At 59.2% G+C, this 16,415-nt stretch overlaps 2 protein-coding genes across 2 annotated transcripts in view; one reads left to right on the top strand and one right to left on the bottom strand.

The window, feature by feature from the left end:
* Nucleotides 1-8,291, top strand: part of POLE (DNA polymerase epsilon, catalytic subunit) — a 45,097-nt gene extending 36,806 nt beyond the window's left edge. Inside the window, exons 43-49 of the mRNA XM_026514635.4 lie at nucleotides 1,206-1,392; nucleotides 1,674-1,802; nucleotides 1,910-2,103; nucleotides 5,392-5,592; nucleotides 5,844-5,969; nucleotides 6,538-6,627; nucleotides 6,743-8,291. Of these exons, the coding sequence (XP_026370420.3) occupies nucleotides 1,206-1,392; nucleotides 1,674-1,802; nucleotides 1,910-2,103; nucleotides 5,392-5,592; nucleotides 5,844-5,969; nucleotides 6,538-6,627; nucleotides 6,743-6,856 (1,041 nt within the window). The 3' untranslated portion in view covers nucleotides 6,857-8,291. The remainder of the gene's footprint in view (nucleotides 1-1,205; nucleotides 1,393-1,673; nucleotides 1,803-1,909; nucleotides 2,104-5,391; nucleotides 5,593-5,843; nucleotides 5,970-6,537; nucleotides 6,628-6,742) is intronic.
* Nucleotides 8,292-10,103: 1,812 nt separating this feature from the next.
* P2RX2 (purinergic receptor P2X 2) lies at nucleotides 10,104-12,919 on the bottom strand. The gene is made up of 11 exons (XM_026514636.2): nucleotides 12,744-12,919; nucleotides 12,520-12,655; nucleotides 12,359-12,430; nucleotides 12,185-12,260; nucleotides 12,021-12,117; nucleotides 11,786-11,866; nucleotides 11,538-11,676; nucleotides 11,017-11,147; nucleotides 10,752-10,842; nucleotides 10,551-10,616; nucleotides 10,104-10,454 (listed from the first exon to the last, which is right to left on the bottom strand). The coding sequence occupies exons 1-11, from the start codon at nucleotides 12,917-12,919 to the stop codon at nucleotides 10,104-10,106; spliced, it is 1,416 nt and encodes a 471-aa protein (XP_026370421.1).
* Nucleotides 12,920-16,415: the final 3,496 nt, after the last annotated feature.

The following is a 16,415-nucleotide window of genomic DNA, read 5'->3' as shown; positions in this document are numbered from 1 at the left end:
TCAGATGGCCATGACAACGGGGCAGGGCTAAGGCGGTGGTCACAGGTGCAGCACAGAGCGGCCAGGACCAGGCCACTTGGGCACAAAGACCGAGGTGATTTGGCTTTTAGTGATGGAGAGATTCTGAGCAGGGACATGTTGGCTTGACTTGCACTAGGGCCCCATGTTGTGGACAACACTCTAGGAGGTCAGGGCTAGCATCGGCCCAGGGGAGGGTGTAGGGCAGGGTGGAGTCAGGGAGATGGACTCGGGTGGGTTTTGAAGGTGGAAGGACAGCTGAGTGGATGTAGGTGACGCCTGGGGGTGTGGGCGGCACCCAGGGGTGTGAAGCCATGATGGATGGGGAAGGAGGGCAAGTGTGGGGTGAGGGGAGCCATGCTTGGCCAGGGTGTGTGGTGTACACAAGGTCAGCCCGCCCTCCGTGCTGAGAGTGGATGGGGGATGGCCGCCCTCGTTGCTGGGGTAGCGGGTCCTGTGGGCAGGAGGTATGCGTGGAGACCTCAGTGGGAGTGAAACGTAGGCATCGTGGCTGGATCAAGGGAAGGCAGCGGTGGTTGCCGCTCTAAGGATATGGGGGTGCCAGAGTGGACGCGTTGAGGTGAAAGGCCCTCTTGAGAGGGGAATCTGGTCGCAGGCGGTATGTGCGATAGGGCCGTATGGAGAGAACCATCACCATCTCAGGAGATTTGGGATTCAGACAGCTAGTCAGCTGAGGTCACCTGCTTGTGAGTCTTCCCTCCTTGGGAGGAGGGAGTTGAAGAATTTTAAAGTGAGTTCTTGGGGCGCCTGGGTGGCTCAGATGGTTAAGCCAGTACTTTTGGCTTGGGGCATGATCTTGGGGTCCTGGGATCGAGCCCCATGTTGGGCTCCCTGCTCCGTGAGGAGCCCGCTTCTCCCTCTGCCTGCAGCTCCCCCTGCTTGTGCTCTCTCTCTCTGTCAAATCAATAAAATCTTAAAATAATAATAATAATAAAGTGAATTCTCTGGAAGAACAAAATGAGAATCCCCGTCCCCGTGTGTGGAGAGCTTGACCTCATCCTCAGAGCCAGCTTGCGGGAACCTCACTCAGGCCCAGGGACGGGGAGTGACTCGATGGCCGTCACGCGGGGCAGAAGGGGTCAGGAGAGCCAGGTGTGGAATGACTCGCGCGCTTCCTGCTGTGCGCGCTGCTCAAAGACACAGCGGGGGTTGTGTCTGTGTTACAGCAAGACTCCCCAAAAGGGGGTGGAGAGGAGGAAGAGGAGGAGGAGGAGGAGGAGGAGGAGGAGGAGGAGGAGGAGGAAGGCGCACAGGAGCCCGATGTGGAGGACAAGCTGGAGAACAGCTGGAACATCGTGCAATTCCTGCCACAGGCGGCCTCGTGCCAGAGCTACTTCCTCATGATCGTGTCAGGTGAGCCGCCCCGCTGGCCCGCGGAGCTGCGCAGGGTGACCTGCTGCGTGGCCACGCTCGCTCCACAGAGAGGCCTGCTTGCACAGCGCCCTGCATGGGGGGGCCTTGGCCTGCCCGCTGTGTGCGCTCTCTCTGTGCGCTCCAGGTTCTTCCCTTCCCCTCTGGGACGGTCCGCACAGGGTGTGCACGCGGGGACTCTGGCTGTGTCCCTGCCCGGTCTCCCCGGCCGGTCTCCCCAGCCGCGCGGCGGGCGCACCCTCACCGCCGCCCTGTCGCCGCAGCCTACGTGGTGGCCGTGTACCATAGCATGAAGGAGGAGCTGCGGCGCAGCGCCCCAGGGGGCACGCCCCTGAGACGCCGGGGGCCCAGCCAGCTGTCCCAGGACGCCCCGGCGGCCGGCGCCCTTCCCGGTGAGCACGCCCTCGCAGCGGCCTGGGGTCCCTGCGCTCCCCCGGGCCTGCCCTCCGTGCCCCGCTGTGGCCCAGGGAGGAACACGGCCGTGTCCCCGTCCTCCCAGGAATGATCACCTTCTCACAAGACTACGTGGCCAACGAGCTCACGCAGACCTTCTTCACCATCACTCAGAAGATTCAGAAGAAGGTCACGGGCTCGCGGAACTCCGCCGAGCTGTCCGGCATGTTTCCGCTGCTCCCCGGTTCCCACCTGACGCTCAACAACCCTGCGCTGGAGTTCGTCAAGTACGTGTGCAAGGTGAGGCTGCGACCCACGAGCGGGGTCGAGGGGTCCGCGGACGCGGGGATGGACGTGCTCCCACTGGGGTGCGCGCGGGCAGGACTGGAGGGTGTCTGCGGGGCGGGGGGTCCACGTGCAGGGGGGCAGGTGCACTCAGCTCGTCTGCCTGGGAGGCACAGGAGCCCGGAGGACATTCTCGTTGACGCCAGCATCACTCCCTGCCCCTTCGGCGCAGCCGCTGTGGGAGGCGTTTGGTGTGAGAAGGGGATGAGACAGGAGAGACACCTGTTCTCGTGGAGCTTGCGCTCCAGTGAGGGGAGGACAAGTCAGTGAGGGCCAGGTGGGCTCGGAGGGGCAGGGCGGCCTGGTGAGACCGCGGTGACCCGCTGGGCCTGGCCAGGTGCACCCCAGGGAGAAGGTCTGGATGCAGAGCCCCGGGGTAGGAGGGTCTGGGGGTGCCGGCGAGAGGCACGTGCGGAGCGGTGAACCGGCGGGCGCTCGCGGTCTCGTGGCTGGTGGGCCCCGGGCCGTGCTCCCCAGGAGCAGGCTGCAGTGCAGCCGCAGGGGAGAGCTTGCGGGGTTGCCGAACGTCTCTCGGGGAAGGGCGGGCCGAGCCAGCGATGCGATAGTATTAGGGATGGCCCCGCGCAGGCGTCACGTCTTCCAGGGAGAGTGCTGTGCCGCGCGTCGGGTTACCTCCCCACGTACAGGTGCCCCAGGCTCACGTGGCCGCTGCTGCCACCGCGGGCGTAGTTCCGATGCCGTCTGACTACCGTAGTAGACGTCACAGTTCTCAGTGTCCGCTTGAACCTGCGGTGACGTCTCACCATTGTTCTTGGGAGTTTGGGAAAGGCACAGTCACGTGTCTCCGGCACGGTCAGGATGCACTTTATTATCCCGCCAACAGTGCGCAGACCCTGGTGTGTCCCGTCTGTTCCTTGTCCCTCCTGAAATGCACACACAGATCACTGGGGGGGCAGTGCTTGGAGCAAGCGCACAGTGCGGACAGCGGGGTTCAAACAGGCACCCCCGGGTCAGCTGCCCCCGCGCCGCTCTGCCCCTGCACGGTCACCTCCCCTTTAGATCCGGCTGCTTGCACTCAGCAGGACGGGGCTGGCGATGCGCGTTTCAGTGCTTTGTCCTGTGTACCGCTGAGTGGTGCCCAAAGAGCTGCCGTTGGCCGTGCACTGGTTGACGCACATCTGGGCTTTTAGTTCTGGATTTTTAATAACAAGCTTGCTATAAACTTTTTGTAAAAAAGATTTCATTTATTAGAGAGAGCTAGAGAGAGCATGAGCGGGGAGGAGAGGGAGAAGCAATCTCCCTGGGAGCCGGGAGCCCAGCATGGGGCTCAATTCCAGGACCACGACCTGAGCCGAAGGCAGACGCTTCACCCACTGAGCCACCCAGGCGCCCCCGCTATAAACATTCCTATGTAGGTTTTTGTGTGCACGCAACTTTCGTTTTATTGGGTAAAGATGGAAGAGGGGGCTTGCTGGGTTGTATCCTAAGTTTGTGCTTCTGAAGCGGCTGCTGTGGTTTGCGTTCCCACTGGTGGTGTATGACGAGAGCCCAGCTGCTCCACGTACCTCCCAGACCTTGGTCATCTTCAAAATTTTAGCTGTTCAGATAGGCGTGCGGTGGTATCTCATTGTGTTTTTAATTTGTATTTCCCCCAGTACTAATGATGCTGAGTATTTTGTCACATGGTGGTTTCTGTCCATACGTCTTCCGTGAAATGTCCACATTTTTTGCCCATTATTAAAAATGAAGTTATGTTTTTTATTTTTGAGGGTTTTTTAAAGATTATTTGAGAGCGAGAGAGAGGGGTGGATATGAGCAGAGGGAAGGGGCAGAGGGAGAAGGAGAAGCAGACTCCCCGCTGAGCAGGGAGACTGACACGGGGCTCGATCCCAGGACCCCGATCGTGATGTGAGCTGAAGGCAGACGCTTCACCGCCCGAGCCACCCAGGTGCCCCATATTTCTCAGTTTAAGGAGTTTTTTATATATTCTGGATACAAGTTCTTTATCAAATATGTGATTTCTAAATATTTTCTTCCAAACCTTGGCCTGCCTTTTCAAAATCCTCTTAACAGTGTTTTTTGGTGAGTGGATTTTAACTTTGATTTATCAATTTTTTTTTTCTTAGAGGGGAGGGGCAGAGGAAGGGGGAGAGAGAATCTTAAGAGGGCGTGGAGTCTGACTTGGGGCTGGGTCTCACAGCCCTGAGGTCGTGACCTGAACCGAAATCAACAGTCAGAGACTTAACTGACTGAGCTGCCCAGGTGCCCTTGAGTTGTAGACTGAGGTTGATATTTCTGCATAAGTGTGATTATCTCAGTATTATTTATTTGAAAAGATGGTCCTTTCTCCATTGAGTGGTCTTTGTATCTTTTTCAAAACTTGACTGGCCGTATGTGTGTGGGGGTCTTTTTCTGGACCCGCATTGGTCCCACTGTCTGTTTTCTGGGACCGCGTTGTCTTGGTGTCTGTACCTTTATCACGAAGTCTTGAAACGGTGGTGGGACTGCCTCCACTGCATTTGTTTTCAAAACTGCTCCGGCTTTGCTGTGTAGTTCCTTCGCTTTCTGTACAAATTCTTTGAATCAGCGTATCCATTTCTACCCAGAAAAAAAATCCTTTTAGAATGTTGATTGGAGTCCTTTTCATCTATAGATTATTTTAGGGAGAATTAACATCTTAGTGTCTTCTAAGTGGTGTTTGGTTTTGTGGTGCTTTTGGCACCGAGCTGGGTGTGGGAGAGGTCTTCGAAGATGTCTGTCCTGTCCTTTCGTCTCCTTTAGGGACATGGGTTAGATGCTTCGTCTGTGGCTCTGCGGGCGCCAGAGAGCCAGGCTTCCCAGCACCAGCCGCACAGGCTCTAGCGTGAGGCTGGACAGGCTTCTCTGGGTTGGCGTGGGAATCCCCCCACCACCGGGAGTTGAAATCACCCACTCTGCAGATGTGATTGTGAAGTCCCGTCGATTTAGGACTGCCGTCAGTGAGGAGGAAGGAGTCCGTAAGGACGACGGATAGAGCATGTCGGTCTGCCGCAGAGTTCCCTGCAGCAGACAGAGACCGCGAGACTTGGGACCGGGGCAGGGCCTCTGCGCATGGGGCCCTGCACTGAGAGACCACTGGTGTGGATACGGCCGCTCCCCCTTCCCCCACCCTCCAGCAGGAAAAGGGAGGGGTGAGGTGATGCTGAGGGACTGCAGCTTCAAGAGCCCAGCACGGGCTTTTCCAGTGCTGACAGAGCAGGCGGCCCAGGGGGCCATCCCTGACATAGGCTCCGTTCTCCGAAGGTTCTGTCTCTGGACACGAACATCACAAACCAGGTGAACAAGTTGAACCGGGACCTGCTTCGCCTGGTGGACGTGGGCGAGTTCTCGGAGGAGGCCCAGTTCCGAGACCCCTGCCGTTCCTACGTGCTCCCTGAGGTCATCTGCCGCAGCTGTAACTTCTGCCGGGACCTGGACCTGTGCAAAGAGTCCTCCTTCTCTCAGGTGGGCAGCCGCCGGGTCCTCGCGGTGGAGTCAGGACGGGGGTGCTACAGTGCCCACCCTCAAGCTCCCCTGCGAGTTCCGATGTCAAACGCACTCGCTGCCACGTACCAGACAGTGTCCTCGTAAACACGCCTGACGGTGGTGCTGGGGGGCCAGCAGCCCCCCAGCTCACGCCGCACCGTCCGGCTGCTGGGGAAGACTGAGCAGAAGGCCGAGTAGAGAACTGAGCTGTCGTCTCCTCCTCTGCCTAGGACGGGTCTGTGCTGCCTCAGTGGCTCTGCTCCAACTGTCAGGTTGCCTATGACACCTCAGTCATCGAGATGGCTCTGGTGGAAGCCCTGCAGAAGAAGCTGATGGCCTTCACTCTGCAGGACCTGGTGAGCAGTGGGCCTGGCACTGGGGACTGCCTTCCACTGGGCAGAAGCCTTCTGGATAAGCGATTTGCACCCAGGCGAAGCTACGGGTGTGCACGCTTCTCGAGTCACGACCTGGTCCCCTGACTCATTCTTACAGCGTCTCTGGGGTCCCTACAGAGGCCAGGTGCTGGCTTCATGGACCTCCGTTGTAGTGAGAGGGGACAGACAGCAAAGTAGAGCGTGTAAGTCATGGGAAGTGTAAAGAGAATGGACGGGGACGAGAGAGAGAAGCAGGGAAGTTTTCATCGTTGGATGGAGGGATATTCCCCCTGAGAGGGGACGTGTGATGGAATGGGGAGACCCGTGGAAAGAGGGGTGAGGGAGCCCCCTGGGCTCAGGGTCAGGGGTGCAGAGCCCACACGAGGGTGTGAGGAAGCAGCTGGCACGTTTGGGTAAATCCTGCTGCGAAGTCCCATCTTACTCATAGTTGAGCCGAAGGCCATGGTGGTGGAAGGCTGAGCGGCCGACCACCGCCGGCCACGACTGGCATGGGCGGGGGCACTCCTGACCGGGCTGCTCCTCATTGCAGGTCTGCCTGAAGTGCCGGGGTGTGAAGGAGGCCAACATGCCTGTGTACTGCAGCTGTGCGGGGGGCTTCGCCCTCACCATCCACACCAAGGTGGGGCTCCCCAGCCAGGCGACCCTGCTGCCCTTTGTGCCCTGCCCTCATCTGCTCTGCCTGCACGCCGGCGCCTCCTCTGGACCCGGGTCTCACTGACTGCTCATTTCTGCAGGTCTTCATGGAGCAGATTGGAATCTTCCAGAACATCGCCCAGCACTACGGCATGTCCTACCTCATGGAGACCCTGGAGTGGCTGCTGCAGAAGGGCCCTCAGCTGGGCCGTTAGCAGCGGGGGCAGCATCCTGGTTCTCCGCCTGACTTCCCCAGCTTGTGACCATGTCCAGGGCCGAGCACCAGGGAGCACCGGTCTCGGGGGGCTTCGGGGAGCAGGTCACGGGCCCAGGAGAGGCCTGAACCAGCCAGGGCAGGAAGCAGCCCACTCTGGGTTCCCGGGGCCCCAGCTGGGGTCAGGGCAGCCCACTCTGGGCCTGAGCAGTGCGCCCAGACTGTGTCTTGCTAATTAAACAGCCCTCCCGGCTGCCCTGTCCTTCCTCTGCTGCTCAGGGGCGTCTTCTTTCGAGGCAGAGTCCCTGAGGGTGGCCCGTGAGAGTCTGCGGCACCCGTGTTTGATCACTTGTTACCACAGAGGACCCGTCCGATAGCTTGACGCCAGCAGGATTTGGGCCATTTCCAGGGAATCCGGAGCCGAACCCCCCTGGGGACCTGGTCGTCTTCCACACGATGAGTTCCTGGGACTTGGGCTTCTTGTCTGGAGACTTCCCGGTCAGGGTAGGGTCTGCAGTAGGGGCACAACAGTCCCCTTGTCTGCAGCAGCGAGACTGGGATGCGGGGTGTGGCGCCCTTGCCCTCTGACCTGCCTGTGCTCTGAGGAGGGCCCCCCACCAGGCACACGTGCTGGTCTCAGACAGCGGTGGGGAGCCTGAGGGCCCAGGGGAGGCACGGTGCACACCATCCCGTCGGTCAGACTTTCACATCGTGTCTTAGTGCCTGGATTTGAGGAAACATTTCTTCGTGTGCAAGGGCAGGATTTTAGGTTTTTCCCTTCAGCTCTGAGGGCCTGCGTCTCGGGGAGACGGAGGAAAACAGCAGCAGCAGCTCTGTTGGGGTCGCGCGGGTCTGTTCTGGCTGCTCAGCGTCAGGGATTGGTCAAGCCCTCTGACCCTGGCGGGGCCTGCCCAACCTCCAAGGGCCACATGGGGCATGCAAGCCCTCACCTGCCCACTGCAGAGCGGGTCAGTCAGGGCTGTGGCCTCCTTCACGCTGGACGCTTGCCACCAGTGTATTCGGAGCTGGGTGAGGCCAGAGACATGGGACCTGACGCTTGGCTCTCCCTGCGGGTGGGGCTGGGCGAGGGGAGATGCCCAGGCCGCGGGGGACCTGCCTCTCAGTGACCTCAGGAAGACTGCTGAGCAGCTGCTTCCGCGGTTCGGTCAGCGGCCCCGGAAGACCGACTCCAGAATTGGTTTCTAACTAAATGAGACTGGAAGCAGAAAAGGAACAGCCCGATTGGCAAGGCGACAGGCAGGCTCACTGAATCCTACACATAGACCCCAAATGGGCAGCCTCCAGAAGCGTGGCCCTGGGCCAGTGTCGGCTCTGGAGCCCGGCTTAAGCTCATCTGTGTTGCCTAACTTCTCAGTATTACACTGTGAACGTAACATTTTATTTGAATTTCACGTTTCTTAAAATGTTTACATGCGTATGTGCAAGGCGTCTGTCTCTACATGGATGGAAGGAGTAGCTAACATCGGTCCAGCTGGGTGCGTTGGCCCCTGGGTACTGTGCTTTGGGTGTGTCTAGGCCCCGTGGCCACGAGAAACCTGACACTGGCTGGAAGATGGACAGAGCCTGCATCAGCCCCCAGATGGAGATCAAATCAAATTAGGGCTGGGTGGGGGCGGGGGGGCTAACTAGGCTTCCTGGAAGTGGAGCTGGAGAAGTCCCAGAGGGGGGTGGGGTGGGACTGAGGGCCCGCACACCTCACTCGACGCTGCAACACCCTCCTACCCCCATCCCTGCAGCAGGGTGGCTCCCGCAGAGGCCAGCTTAGGGTCTGGGGCATTTGGGGTGTCTGAGGGCCCCAGGGTCACTCCTGCTTGGGAATGGGAAACCTGAACCCCTGGCTATGGTCCTTGAGCTGCTGTCCAGCCCCAACTGGAAAAGCCAGTTTCTCCAAAACTAGAGCTGGATGTCGGTGAGCCAGACAGCTAGGATGTTATAGGCATTTGGGTGACCGTGGAATCCTCACCCTGAGGATGGGAGGGTCTGGTGGGGGCTTCCCAGGTGTGTGTCACAGCTGGCCCGGGTGGGTGTGGGCAGGTGGACTGGCTCTGGCCACCTGCCAGTGTCACTTGGGACTTGGGGACTCCGGCTGGGCAGGGTCTGAGCCTTCATGGGACCTTGGAAGTGGTGGGATCCCAGCTGAGGTGATCTGTGCAAAGCATGCCGTGCGTGCTTGCCATGCCCGTTGCTAGGGAAATGGCCATCCAGCCCAGTTCTGGCAGCCCCTCAAGGGGGGGCCTGGCCAGGCAGGCACCAGGCAGAGTCTCTGAATGTAATGACCACTGTGGCATCCGCGAGTGTGCTGGCCAATTATCTGCAGGCCTGACCCGCTGTTGCTGGCCTGTGCTCCTTCTCAACCTGGCCCTGCCTTGTCCATCCCCTCCCCAGCACCAAATGCCTGCCTTGCCCGGGCGCTGTTGTGCGTGGGACCCGGGATGCTTGCACAGGTACCGGGAACAAGAGCCAGGTTTTCCTTAGTATGACTCTCGTCACCTACTCCCTGGCTCCCCTCGTCCTCCAGAGTCCCCCATCCTGTCCCATATTTTGAGGTTTGGGTCTGGGGTGACACCCCCACCCCCAGGAAGCTAGTAAGCAGGCTCACTGCAGGGCAGGTGCTGGGATGAGTTGAGCTCATGCACCGTCCGTCTCTGTGCTCACCCCCACCACCCACCTGGTCGGACATCATCATGACCTGGCTGGACGTGGGGGTAGACGTGCCCGTGCACTCTGCACCCAGGCTGGTTAGAGGGGAGACAGGACCGAGGGCGCCCACAGCTGCCACACGCAAGGACCCTCTCCTACATGTTTGTCTTCAGGGCTCAGGATGCTCTTCCTCAAAAATGAGGCCAGAGGTTCTGGTTACAGGTTTATTGGATTCCGGATGTGTGGTTTCTTGGCTATGAAGCAAGCAAAGGGTCTGGGCGCAGAGGGGTGAGAAGCTGGGGGGGGGGCAGCTGGGGAGGAGAAGGCAGGAGTTTGCCCCCCCCCAGGCCCTGGGGGAAGTTGGGGGGCCAGCTGGGGTCAAGGTGCCATCCACTTGGTGTCGGCCCACAGCCCGGCTGCACGGAGGTCTTGTAGTTCCCAGTTTCTCACGGTTGAGGTGCGAGGGCAGGGCCCCAGGTCCCCGTGGGCTGCTGGGGGAGCTGGGGCTCGGTCTCTTGGGACCCCAGACTTCAGGGCCCTACCAGGCAGAGCCTTCGACACAGCATGAGGGAAGGTGTGTGATGGGCTCAGAGCCGGGCCAAACCTCGGGGGTCTGCGAGTGTGGAGTCCTGCGGGGAAGGCTCGGGGGCGCACGGCTCCGGTCCTGCGGTCTGCTCAGGAGGGTCCACCATCTGCTCGGGCGGGGCAGAGGCGGGGCAAAGCCATGGGGGCGGGGCAGCCAGAGCTTGGCCCGCCTGGCCTGGGTCTGCAGAGCGGGGACCGGGCGGGGGAGGGGCCTGGCCCAACACAAGAGCCAGAGTCACAGGCCAGCTACCAGGGGAGCGTCTCGGCGTGCACACCTTGTCGAATTTCTTATGGCTGTACACCTTGTTTTTGTTCATAAACGTCAGCAAGATCCAGTCACACAGGAAGGAGCCCTGGGCCAGCGAGACCCACATGTGAGGGCCCAGGAGACACCTCCTCCCGTCCCCGCCCCCAAGCCCCCCCCCCATGCCCAGCATGCACTTCCTTACCACCCCGATGGAGGTCAGTGCTGTGGCCAGGTTAATGATGGTGGGAATCAGGCTGAACTTCCCTGCCTTGGGAGGGGAGGCTGCCTTAGATGGTTGTGGGTCTGCGGCAAGGGGAGCTCAGGGAGGGTGGGGGACAAGGGGCTGTGCCAGCTCAGTCCTGGGCCTGCCTGAATCCCGGGTGGGTAGAGCAGGCTGGTTTACCTGTCCGTGCACGATGACATCAATGCGGATCCCATAGGCCTTGATAAGCGTGCGTGTGGTGCTGCCGTTTGTCTTGTAGTATTTGGCAAACCTGGGAAAGAATGAGCCCAAGGAGCATGGTGGTGGGTGCCCGCCCATCACCCAAGATGGGACGCCCCAAGACTCCACCCCCCCCGGACCCCTGAACTCTGAGCGCCTGCCCTGTCATCTTGGAGCCACCACCGCCAGGGCGGACGAGGACCCAGGCATCCCAAGGCCAAGGTACCTGAAGTTGTAGCCAGATGAAGCTGGGACGTGCTTGGGGTCAAGCCTCCGGAAGGAGTACTTGGGGTTGCACTTCGATGCTGACAGGTCCAGGTCACAGTCCCAGTTGATGATGACCCCAATGACGCCACCCTGCCCAGAAGTGGGCACAGAGGTGGGTGTCAGGGAGGGCACACAGAGGACCCTTGAGGGCTGTGGGGTCCTGCCCTGAGACTGCATATGGGGTGCTCATCTCAGGGCACCGGGGGCAGCTCAGGGTTGAGAGCCGGGGTGCTTGGGGAGCACCCCGATTCTGAAGCATGAGGGGACACTGGTGGCCAGCTCTGTGACCAGGAGTCAATAATTTAGCAGGAGCCGTACATGCCCAGATGGGTTGGCCGATCGTGTTTCTCCTCCCTCTGCCTGAACAGGGCCAGGGTTGGCCAAGACTGCAAAGGGGGTTGGCAGACCTTTTGTCCACAGGTAGGAGCCAGCACCTGAAAGGAGAGCTGACTCCCCCACTGTCCCTCGGCTGCCCCTCACCGTATGTGCCAGCTCCGTGAAGTTCTCCCCCGCCTGTTCCACAATGAAGCCCAGCTTGAAAATGGGACAGTAGAGATCAGAGACCTCATCGAATGTGCAGTGTTTCAGGTAGCCATCCTTCCCGTGCTCTATGTTGCCCCTGTGGACAGGGCCCGGCCATGTCGGGGGCTCTGAACCCACGAACACCACGCTCCCCAGAGGGAGTGCCCATCCCTAGCCCCTGGTCGCCATACCCTAGTGGCTCTTACTTGGAGAACTGGAATTTAGGGTAGTGGATGCTGTTCTTGATGAGGATGGTGAAATTTGGGGCCATCTTGCCGAGAAATTGGCTGAGGAGGCAGACTGGATGCATTTAGTCTTCCCGCCCCAGTCCCCCTCCCCGGCATAGCCCAGCTCCGCTCCCTGAGGAGAGAAAGGAGCGAACCAGAGTCGGGCTGGGGTGTCAGCCGGGCCCAGCTAGGTGGGGTCACCGGGTGTGCACACCTGACAGAGGCCCCGTCTTCCACAGGGCACCAGCCGGACACCTCGCAGGTCTTGGCCGAGCCTTGATAGTAGGGTACGCAGCGTCCGGTCCGCAGGCCTGCGGGCAGAAGTGCGCTCAAGGGGCGAGGGCGCGGCCCGTCCCACCCCCGCTGGCGCGCACTGACCGTTTCCCAGCATGTCCAGCTGCCCAGCCACGCAGTCCTCGTCCGAGCCGCAGGTGGCGTCGCGGACTCTCATGCTCTAGGGAGGAGCCGGCTCGGTCAGGGCCCCACACCTCCTGGGGCGGCACGGCTGGCGCCCCTCCCTCCGCCCCAGCTCTGCCCTCCGCCCGGCCTCACCTCGGGGCAGGTTCCGAGGGTCTGGGAGGGTGTGACCTCAATCCTGGTAATGATGCTGAACACGCTGCCTCCCTGGGCTCAGAAAGAGGGGACGGTCGGCCGGGGCGGGCAGCGCAGGCACCCCTCGCTCCTTCCCGGGGCGCGCGGGGCGGGTAGCGCACCTCGGGGGGCTTGACGTACTCCTCCACGTCCCACACTTTGTGCTCGGAGGAGGTGATGCCCTTGACCTTGGTGATGACGGAGCTCTCGGGGCCCGTCTCGCTGTCCTGGTAGCTCTTCTGCACGATAAACACGTACCTGCGGGGCGGGCAGGCCGCTCTGGAGGCGACCGGGACCCTCCCCCGCCCCGCGCCCCGGCCCCGCGCCCCGGCCCGGCCGCACCCACCACACGAAGTACAGCAAGATGAGCAGCTGCACCGCGCGGTACACGACGCCCAGGCGCCGGTTCTTCACCACGATCACCTTGGGCGTCTCGTAGTCCCAGAACGCCGACCAGCAGCCCTGGGCCAGTCCCCTGGCCGCGTGCGCCCCCGCGGGGGGCTTGGGCTCGGCGGCCGCCATGGCCCGGAGCTCCGCCAGGGCCACGACGCGGCGCGCACCCTGCGGGCCAGGGGCGCGGGCAGGGGAACCCCGCGGCACCGCCCCGGGGCGTGGCCTGGCGCGGCCGCCCCGCCCCGCCCCGCCCCGCCCGCGCGGGGGCCCGGAGCCGCGGGGCGCACCTGGCAGGTGTCGGCAGGTGTCGCCAGGTGGGCCCGCAGCGCGCAGAGGTGAGTTCGGCAGCCTGCGCCCCAGCGCGCTCGCGGAGGGCCCGAGGACGCACCGGGCGCACGTCCCCGGGGAGGACCCAGAGCCGCCGGGGGCTTGGCTGAGACGCGGGAGGAGGACGCGGCCCGCGGCCCCAGCGGCGTCTGACGGCGGCGCGCGCCCCGGCGGGAGGGCCGGCCTGTTGGATACGCAGCTTTCCCAGCCTTATGGGGAACCGTTGACTTGCCACACGGTGCGAGGGTAAGGTGCACGAGGAGGTGACTTCCGAAGGGCGGTCCTTGGCTCCGGGCCGCCGTCGCTGCTCAGCGAGGGCACGCTCCCGGCCGGTTCACTCGGCCCTGGGGGCCTTTCTTTGCCCCAACAGCCCCTTTGCTGATCTGCAGCTGAGCCACTTAAGCTCCGATCAGCAGTGTGCGGTTCCAGTCTCTGCACGTCCTCGTCTACACTTGCTAGTTTCAGCTCGTTTAGTCATTGCCATTCTAGTGGTGGAAATGGTGTAACTCGTGTGGATAAATGTCTATTTAATCTGCTGCTGGTTTTAAAATTAGGTTTGCCTTTCTGTTGTTGGTTTGGAACAATTCTCTATATATTCTGACTACTAAGCCCTTGTCAGATTTGCAAGTTTTTCTCCCATTGCAGGTTATATTTTCTCTGTCTTGGTAATGCCCTTTGAGGCACAAAAGTCTTTAATTTCAGTGAAATCAGTTTGTCTATTTTTTCTCTTTTGTTGCTTGTTCCTCCGCTGTCATTTCTAAGACTCTACCATCTATCACTAAATCCAAATTTATCTACAGCTTCAGCACAATCCCTACCAAAGTCCCAGGTGCAGAAATGGATAAGCTGATCCTAAAATTCATATGGAAACACAAGGGACCCAGAGTTGTCAAAATAACCTTGATAAAGAAGAGCAAGTTGGAGGACTCCTGCTTTCCAAGTTCAACCCTTACTACAAAGCGAGAGTAATCCAGACAAGCGACTGTAGGACCCAGCAATTCCATTCTCACTGGCCTAAGGATAGAAATGCAGATCTAGAGGGCCGCCTGGGTGGCTCAGTCGTTGAGGGTCTGCCTTCGGCTCAGGGCTGATCCCAGGGGCCTGGGATGGGCCCCCGCATGGGCTCCCTGCTCGGCGGGAGGACTGCTTCTTCCTCTCCCACTCCCCTGCTTGTGCTCCCTCTCTCGCTGTCTCTCTCTCTCTCTGTCAAATAAATAGATAAAATCTTTTTAAAAAAATGCAGATCTAGGGAATTGAACTGGGAACTGAAAAGTAAAATATAAATGTTAAATAGAATAAAATAAATTGATTTTTGACAGGTACCAAAATAATTTAATGGGAAAGAGTAGTGTTTCAAAAAACCGTCCTGGGAAACTGGACATCCACGTGCAAAAGAATGAAGTTAAACCCCCTACCTCACATCACATGTGGAGACTAACTCAAAAAGGACCTAAATGTAAGAATGAAAACCATGAAACTCTTAGAAGAAAACATGGGAGTAAACATTTGTGGCCTTAGATTTGGCAATAGAATATTATAAATTACAACAAAGATGTAAACAAAAAAAAAAAAAGAAAAAATAAACTGGACTTCACCAAAATTAAAAACTTCTGTGCTTCAAAGGACACCATCGAGAAAGTGAAAAGTTACCCACAGAATGGGAGAAAATATTTGCAAACCACATATGTGATAAGGATTTGTATCTTAAAAAAAAAAAAAACTATGGCAACTTATAACAAGATGATAAATAACGGATTTTAAAAATGGGCAAAGTATCTGAATAGAAATTTTTCCAAAGAAGATACACAAATGGCCAGTAAGTACCTGAAAAAATTCTCAACATCCTCCGTCAGAAGGGAGACATCACTTCACCACCAGGAAAGACGTGACAGACGTTGGAAAACCACGTGGCAGTACATCAAAAGGGTTGGACTTCAGCCACCACAGGAGCCACAATTCCACCTCTGGACGGAATACCCAAAAGAAATGAAAACACGTTGTCACGCAGAAACTTGTACATGAATGTTCTTAGCATTATACATGACGGCTAAGATCGGAAACAGCCCAAATGTCTGTCAACTGTTGAATGAGTAAGTGGTATGTGGTGTATCCATACAATGGAATAGAATTCTGCAATAAATGGAAAAAGCCCCTCGTACGTTCCATTCGTCAGGACATAGGCGAAGACATTATGCTAAGTGAATGAGGCTAGTCCCTGAAGGCTGCCTGCTGTCTGAGCCCATTTATGTAAAATCCCCAAACCAGGCCAGTCCAGAGTGGTGCCAGGGGCTGGTGAAGGGGGTGGGTCATGGTGCTGCCTGGGTGCTGGGCAGGATGGGCCACTGCTCCCTGCTGCCTGTGGCCAGGGAAGACAGAGACCTTGCCCTGGGGTGCTTCCCTGCCCCCCAGGCCCGCGGATGCTGGTGTTGGCAGAGAGGGTCTCTGTGCCTTGGAGGCGAGTGGCTGGTCAGTCTGTCCGCCATGGGTTACAGGAGCATAGGGCACACGGCCTTCCCACTGGCCAGGGGCTGGTCACTGCATGTCTCCGATGCAGTGACCAGCCTGACCCCACCACCCGGGAGGGGCAAGCAGCCTGCCTCAACATCTGGCACACTGACCCCACCAGCAGAAGCTTCAGCCAGAGGCGGTGAGAACTTGCGATGCGGTGTGGTTAGCTGGCCTGCTGGGCCCCATGGTGATTGCAGGACGTGAGCTAGAGGAGAACAGCTCGTCCAGGAGGCTGAGAGGAGGGAACACCACCAACTCAGAGCGGAGCACAGAGGCGGGGTCCAGAGTGAGAGGACAGCCGGGAGCCTGGGACACAGGGTTCAAGGAAGAGAAGACAAGTGACGAATATTGAAGAAAATGATCGGATTTGAGCACAGACTTGCATCCGCAGGTGGCTGTGGCTTGTTGGGTCCCAGGAAGGATGACTTTTAGGAAAGGTGGCTGGAGAGTCTGGGAGAGGCAGTTGAATTCCAGTGATGAAGACAGACGGACTGAACGAGCGTCTCCACTCTGCAGCGTCCCTCCTGCGGGCGAAGCTGGGCCCCGGCCGCCGTGAGCAGGCGTTTTGTCTTCTGCCTGCCTGCGCGTACCTTCCTCCTCTTTTCTCGGAAGAAAAGGTATGCAATACAATCTCGCGTTTGTCCCAGAATGTATCGATTCTGTTCTTGAGACGAGTCTCCTGCCCTGTGCCGTGAGGGCTGCACAGCAGGCGCGAGGAGAGCGCGAGGGCCCCTGGGAAGGTTCCAGTTACTAGAGCACATTCAGCGTGCAGTCTGTTTGGGCTCCGGAG

Source organism: Ursus arctos, unplaced genomic scaffold (assembly GCF_023065955.2).
Source record: "Ursus arctos isolate Adak ecotype North America unplaced genomic scaffold, UrsArc2.0 scaffold_34, whole genome shotgun sequence".
Classification (NCBI taxonomy): Eukaryota; Metazoa; Chordata; class Mammalia; order Carnivora; family Ursidae; genus Ursus; species Ursus arctos.
The sequence above is the reverse complement of the archived record's forward strand: the minus strand, read 5'-3'. Positions and strand labels throughout refer to the sequence as shown.

What these genes read in the sequence shown, in the direction of transcription:
- P2RX2 (XM_026514636.2), bottom strand. Translation starts at nt 12,919, where the DNA reads ATGGCGGCCGCCGAGCCCAAGCCCCCCGCGGGGGCGCACGCGGCCAGG. An exon ending in CCCTCGGAACCTGCCCCGAG is followed by an intron (nt 12,261 to 12,358) that starts GTGAGGCCGGGC and finishes GCTCCTCCCTAG; the next exon opens with AGCATGAGAGTCCGCGACGC. An exon ending in ATGTCATCGTGCACGGACAG is followed by an intron (nt 10,617 to 10,751) that starts GTAAACCAGCCT and finishes TCCCCTCCCAAG; the next exon opens with GCAGGGAAGTTCAGCCTGAT.